The 6,561-nt window shown below is 32.5% G+C and overlaps 1 protein-coding gene across 8 annotated transcripts in view; it reads right to left on the reverse strand.

Moving 5' to 3' along the window:
- The window catches only part of LOC110460714 (coiled-coil domain-containing protein 150-like), a 61,907-nt gene that overhangs the window by 35,293 nt on the left and 20,053 nt on the right, over positions 1-6,561 (reverse strand). For 7 of the 8 annotated variants that reach the window (XM_021513828.1, XM_021513845.1, XM_021513798.1 and 4 more), the window contains exons 4-6: positions 2,763-2,892; positions 1,918-2,054; positions 1,263-1,316 (exon numbers count right to left, since the gene is read on the reverse strand). In XM_021513828.1, coding sequence (XP_021369503.1) covers positions 1,263-1,316; positions 1,918-2,054; positions 2,763-2,892 — 321 coding nt within the window. The remainder of the gene's footprint in view (positions 1-1,262; positions 1,317-1,917; positions 2,055-2,762; positions 2,893-6,561) is intronic. The other variant, XM_021513817.1, reaches the window with a different exon arrangement.

Raw genomic sequence — 6,561 nt, forward strand, 5'->3', positions numbered from 1 at the left:
GATGTCCAGTAACAATGTTATTAACAACCTTATTGTGATGTCCAGTAACAATGTTATTAACAACCTTATTGTCGATGTCCAGTAACAATGTTATTTACAACCTTATTGTGATGTCCAGTAACCATGTTATTAACAACCTTATCGTGATGTCCAGTAAAAATGTTATTTACAACCTTATTGTGATGTCCAGTAACAATGTTATTAACAACCTTATTGTCGATTTTTCAGTAACAATGTTATTAACAACCTTATTGTGATGTCAAGTAACAATGTTATTAACAACCTTATTGTGATGTCCAGTAACCATGTTATTTACAACCTTATTGTCATGTCCAGTACCCATGTTATTAACAACCTTATTGGGATGTCCAGTAACCATGTTATTTACAACCTTCTTGTGATGTACAGTAACCATGTTATTAACAACCTTATCGTGATGTCCAGTAAAAATGTTATTTACAACCTTATTGTCATGTCCAGTACCCATGTTATTAACAACCTTATTGGGATGTCCAGTAACCATGTTATTTGCAACCTTATTGTGATGTCCAGTAACATTGTTATTAACAACCTTATTGTGATTTCCAGTAACCATGTTATTTACACCCTTATTGTGATGTCCAGTAACAATGTTATTAACAACCTTATTGTCGATTGTGTCGTCTTAGTTCATGGCAACTGTTTCCCATCTTCCATGATGGGAGACTGGAATAATGTATTCACAAAAAAAACATGCGGATTTCTACATATCACATCTAAACATTAAGGGAGAAAAGGTCCCCAAACTCATGATAGTTTATTACCATGTTTATGTTACTCTCACAAGTGAATATGAAGTTGTAAAAGACACTCAGTAAACCTCCAGTCTTTATACAATTTGAAAATTTAACTTAGCTGAGATTGATAAACATGATAACCAACTAACACTTGTTGGGGAACTCTATCTTCCTCATACCACAATTCAGTGATTTTTTCCATGAATTTACTTGTAGACTAAAAAAAAAATAAAAAAAAATCTAAAATATGAACCTGAAACATTGGGAATTCTGGGGGGAAATCTGCATTAACGTAGGATGGTTTGAAATAATTCAAACAAAGGGCCTTGTTCAAAAAGAGGAATTTCCAACACACTCTCACAAAACAAACGAACTGCAGTAAATTACAAATAAATATTATTTTCATTATACAAAAAGCTCTTGTTAGTGCACCTCCGTCTATATCCTGCCACAACTATATAATACTTCTAACTCTGACCAACTTACCTTGATCTGATTAAAGTGATTACCTATAGTAATCTTGTCTATGAGTAACATTTCCTAGGGAAGTTACAAAATCAACATCAGTATAATGTTTCAAATGCCACCTTTTATGGGCAGACATATTTCTCAATACTACAAAAAACATGGATGCCCCTCAATTCAGTTGACACCTAGATTACTGCCAATATATTTCAAATTTTCCACTATAACCCTTTCATCATTATAGACCATAATGGACTCATCCAGGTCAAAGCATGGTAGAGTCTACTTAAGTTACATAGGGGTGAAAGGGTTAACCCATATACAAAAATTAAATATTGTACTTAGATATATAGCCAAACCCTTTAAAATTCAAACATTTTACGAGACATATGGTGGCAGTATAACAAAATTTAGTCTATATTCAGTATATATACTGGACGATATTATGTAGGAAAATACAGGATTTATGGTAAAAAAAGTCTTTCAAAATTTCATCTGAATTGATATGTCTATAAGCATTTAGTCAATATCAGTAATTATATAACTTAAAATTCCTAAGCGTATCATGCAAGCGAGTAGGTGAAATATTAAAACAAAAAACATGCTTTGAAATGAAAATTTATATCAATAGATTTTGAAATATCTTTACATACACTATTATCTATATATCACCCACCTTTTGCTGATCTACAATGACTTGGGTCTGTTCCAGCTGTTTGATCAGGTCCTCGTATTGCGTGCGCAGTCGACTTAGCTCTGTTACCAGTAACTCACGGTCAGACTCCGCCGAACTATGTAACTTTTTTACACGCTCTAAAAAATATCATTACAGGCCCTTTAGATAATGGAAACTGTTTATAGTTCTTTTTTTTTTTTTTTAAGAATTTCATGGGAAAAACTGTCTATTCCGTAATTCATAAAATGCTAACCTTTTTAAATTTTCATAAGGGACAATCTGCATGCTCAAAATTAAAATCATAAATAAAATGTGTATATACCCCCAAGAGACAAAATATTCATTTCAATTGACAAATTTTGAGCTATTCTTTCAGATGAAATCTTAAGACCTTAGAACCTAGGAATAGTTTAGAAAAGTCACTGGTTGGAAATACTAAATTCAAGGGTCCAAAATTGGGCGTCTCCCTCCTTAAATGGTAGAGTTGGCAAGTAGGCCATTCTAAAACCTTTACCACTGAGACTGAAAAGTGTGAATCAATTTTAGGATCTTAATATTAAGTCTTAACAAACAAACAATATTGACTTTACAACTGAGAAGTGGGAAACGTATTTAAGATAATTATTAGATATCTTTATAGCAGTGACAATATCACTTTTATCATCCTGGGAATTCCTGATATTTCATGGCTTGAAATGTAATCAATCCATTTGTACAGTATCAACTTTTAAACACTGTTGCGATCATCAGATGGCTGAATTGGTGATCAATTCTCCTAGCAAGTTGATATGATAACACTGATCTCATATTACCATACACCTATCGCTAATCTACAATATGTTTACCTAGTTCTTCCATCGTCTGAACGAACCCATTCTCAGCCATTTCGACTCGGCTCTGTTCCTGGCGTAACTCCTCACGGACTCGCAGGGCATCATTGCGTAGATTTGTACAGTCTGTTGCCAGAGATTTCACCTATAAAAAAGAATTGAATTTATTAACAATTATAAGGACAAAGCTGCAAAACATAACTGTTATTGAAAAGGTGTTGAGGCAATGACAGAACCTTTGATATTATTAATGGTTAATATTTCTAATTGAATTCCATGATTGTACTATGGCTTTATATAAAGTTGTGTGTATATGTCTGCACTGTACATAATAAACACTGTATCTATCATTGATGAAATGCCAAGGTCCGAGTCACACAGAAATTGAAATTGTTTGACTAACATTTAACTTACACCAAACACCACTGCTTTAATCGCCGTTAAACGAGGGAATAAAGGCTGAAATCAGATTATGTACCTGGAAGATATCTTATATAACTAGTCCTGATTGCTTTTAATACTGCATCTTCAATCCTAAACAGTGCTGTGTAATTCTCAAAAACAATTAAACTTTGTTAATGAAAGATATCACATTGGAAGTCTGGCACACATACTGGTTTACAGATCTATGTTTGCTGGTTTACAGATCTATGTTTACTGGTTTACAGATCTATGTTTACTAGTTTACAGATCTATGTTTACTGGTTTACAGATCTATGTTTACTGGTTTACAGATCTATGTTTACTGGTTTACAGATCTATGTTTACTGGTTTACAGATCTATGTTTACTGGTTTACAGATCTATGTTTACTGGTTTACAGATCTATGTTTACTGGTTTACAGATCTATGTTTACTGGTTTACAGATCTATGTTTACTGGTTTACAGATCTATGTTTACTGGTTTACAGATCTATGTTTACTGGTTTACAGATCTATGTTTACTGGTTTACAGATCTATGTTTACTGGTTTACAGATCTATGTTTACTGGTTTACAGATCTATGTTTACTGGTTTACAGATCTATGTTTACTGGTTTACAGATCTATGTTTACTGGTTTACAGATCTATGTTTACTGGTTTACAGATCTATGTTTACTGGTTTACAGATCTATGTTTACTGGTTTACAGATCTATGTTTACTGGTTTACAGATCTATGTTTACTGGTTTACAGATCTATGTTTACTGGTTTACAGATCTATGTTTACTGGTTTACAGATCTATGTTTACTGGTTTACAGATCTATGTTTACTGGTTTACAGATCTATGTTTACTGGTTTACAGATCTATGTTTACTGGTTTACAGATCTATGTTTACTGGTTTACAGATCTATGTTTACTGGTTTACAGATCTATGTTTACTGGTTTACAGATCTATGTTTACTGGTTTACAGATCTATGTTTACTGGTTTACAGATCTATGTTTACTGGTTTACAGATCTATGTTTACTGGTTTACAGATCTATGTTTACTGGTTTACAGATCTATGTTTACTGGTTTACAGATCTATGTTTACTGGTTTACAGATCTATGTTTACTGGTTTACAGATCTATGTTTACTGGTTTACAGATCTATGTTTACTGGTTTACAGATCTATGTTTACTGGTTTACAGATCTATGTTTACTGGTTTACAGATCTATGTTTACTGGTTTACAGATCTATGTTTACTGGTTTACAGATCTATGTTTACTGGTTTACAGATCTATGTTTACTGGTTTACAGATCTATGTTTACTGGTTTACAGATCTATGTTTACTGGTTTACAGATCTATGTTTACTGGTTTACAGATCTATGTTTACTGGTTTACAGATCTATGTTTACTGGTTTACAGATCTATGTTTACTGGTTTACAGATCTATGTTTACTGGTTTACAGATCTATGTTTACTGGTTTACAGATCTATGTTTACTGGTTTACAGATCTATGTTTACTGGTTTACAGATCTATGTTTACTGGTTTACAGATCTATGTTTACTGGTTTACAGATCTATGTTTACTGGTTTACAGATCTATGTTTACTGGTTTACAGATCTATGTTTACTGGTTTACAGATCTATGTTTACTGGTTTACAGATCTATGTTTACTGGTTTACAGATCTATGTTTACTGGTTTACAGATCTATGTTTACTGGTTTACAGATCTATGTTTACTGGTTTACAGATCTATGTTTACTGGTTTACAGATCTATGTTTACTGGTTTACAGATCTATGTTTACTGGTTTACAGATCTATGTTTACTGGTTTACAGATCTATGTTTACTGGTTTACAGATCTATGTTTACTGGTTTACAGATCTATGTTTACTGGTTTACAGATCTATGTTTACTGGTTTACAGATCTATGTTTACTGGTTTACAGATCTATGTTTACTGGTTTACAGATCTATGTTTACTGGTTTACAGATCTATGTTTACTGGTTTACAGATCTATGTTTACTGGTTTACAGATCTATGTTTACTGGTTTACAGATCTATGTTTACTGGTTTACAGATCTATGTTTACTGGTTTACAGATCTATGTTTACTGGTTTACAGATCTATGTTTACTGGTTTACAGATCTATGTTTACTGGTTTACAGATCTATGTTTACTGGTTTACAGATCTATGTTTACTGGTTTACAGATCTATGTTTACTGGTTTACAGATCTATGTTTACTGGTTTACAGATCTATGTTTACTGGTTTACAGATCTATGTTTACTGGTTTACAGATCTATGTTTACTGGTTTACAGATCTATGTTTACTGGTTTACAGATCTATGTTTACTGGTTTACAGATCTATGTTTACTGGTTTACAGATCTATGTTTACTGGTTTACAGATCTATGTTTACTGGTTTACAGATCTATGTTTACTGGTTTACAGATCTATGTTTACTGGTTTACAGATCTATGTTTACTGGTTTACAGATCTATGTTTACTGGTTTACAGATCTATGTTTACTGGTTTACAGATCTATGTTTACTGGTTTACAGATCTATGTTTACTGGTTTACAGATCTATGTTTACTGGTTTACAGATCTATGTTTACTGGTTTACAGATCTATGTTTACTGGTTTACAGATCTATGTTTACTGGTTTACAGATCTATGTTTACTGGTTTACAGATCTATGTTTACTGGTTTACAGATCTATGTTTACTGGTTTACAGATCTATGTTTACTGGTTTACAGATCTATGTTTACTGGTTTACAGATCTATGTTTACTGGTTTACAGATCTATGTTTACTGGTTTACAGATCTATGTTTACTGGTTTACAGATCTATGTTTACTGGTTTACAGATCTATGTTTACTGGTTTACAGATCTATGTTTACTGGTTTACAGATCTATGTTTACTGGTTTACAGATCTATGTTTACTGGTTTACAGATCTATGTTTACTGGTTTACAGATCTATGTTTACTGGTTTACAGATCTATGTTTACTGGTTTACAGATCTATGTTTACTGGTTTACAGATCTATGTTTACTGGTTTACAGATCTATGTTTACTGGTTTACAGATCTATGTTTACTGGTTTACAGATCTATGTTTACTGGTTTACAGATCTATGTTTACTGGTTTACAGATCTATGTTTACTGGTTTACAGATCTATGTTTACTGGTTTACAGATCTATGTTTACTGGTTTACAGATCTATGTTTACTGGTTTACAGATCTATGTTTACTGGTTTACAGATCTATGTTTACTGGTTTACAGATCTATGTTTACTGGTTTACAGATCTATGTTTACTGGTTTACAGATCTATGTTTACTGGTTTACACATCTATGTTTGCTGGTTTACAGATCTCTGTTTACTGGTTTACAG

The sequence above is a fragment of the Mizuhopecten yessoensis genome, unplaced genomic scaffold (assembly GCF_002113885.1).
Source record: "Mizuhopecten yessoensis strain PY_sf001 unplaced genomic scaffold, ASM211388v2 scaffold1379, whole genome shotgun sequence".
Lineage (NCBI taxonomy): Eukaryota > Metazoa > Mollusca > Bivalvia > Pectinida > Pectinidae > Mizuhopecten > Mizuhopecten yessoensis.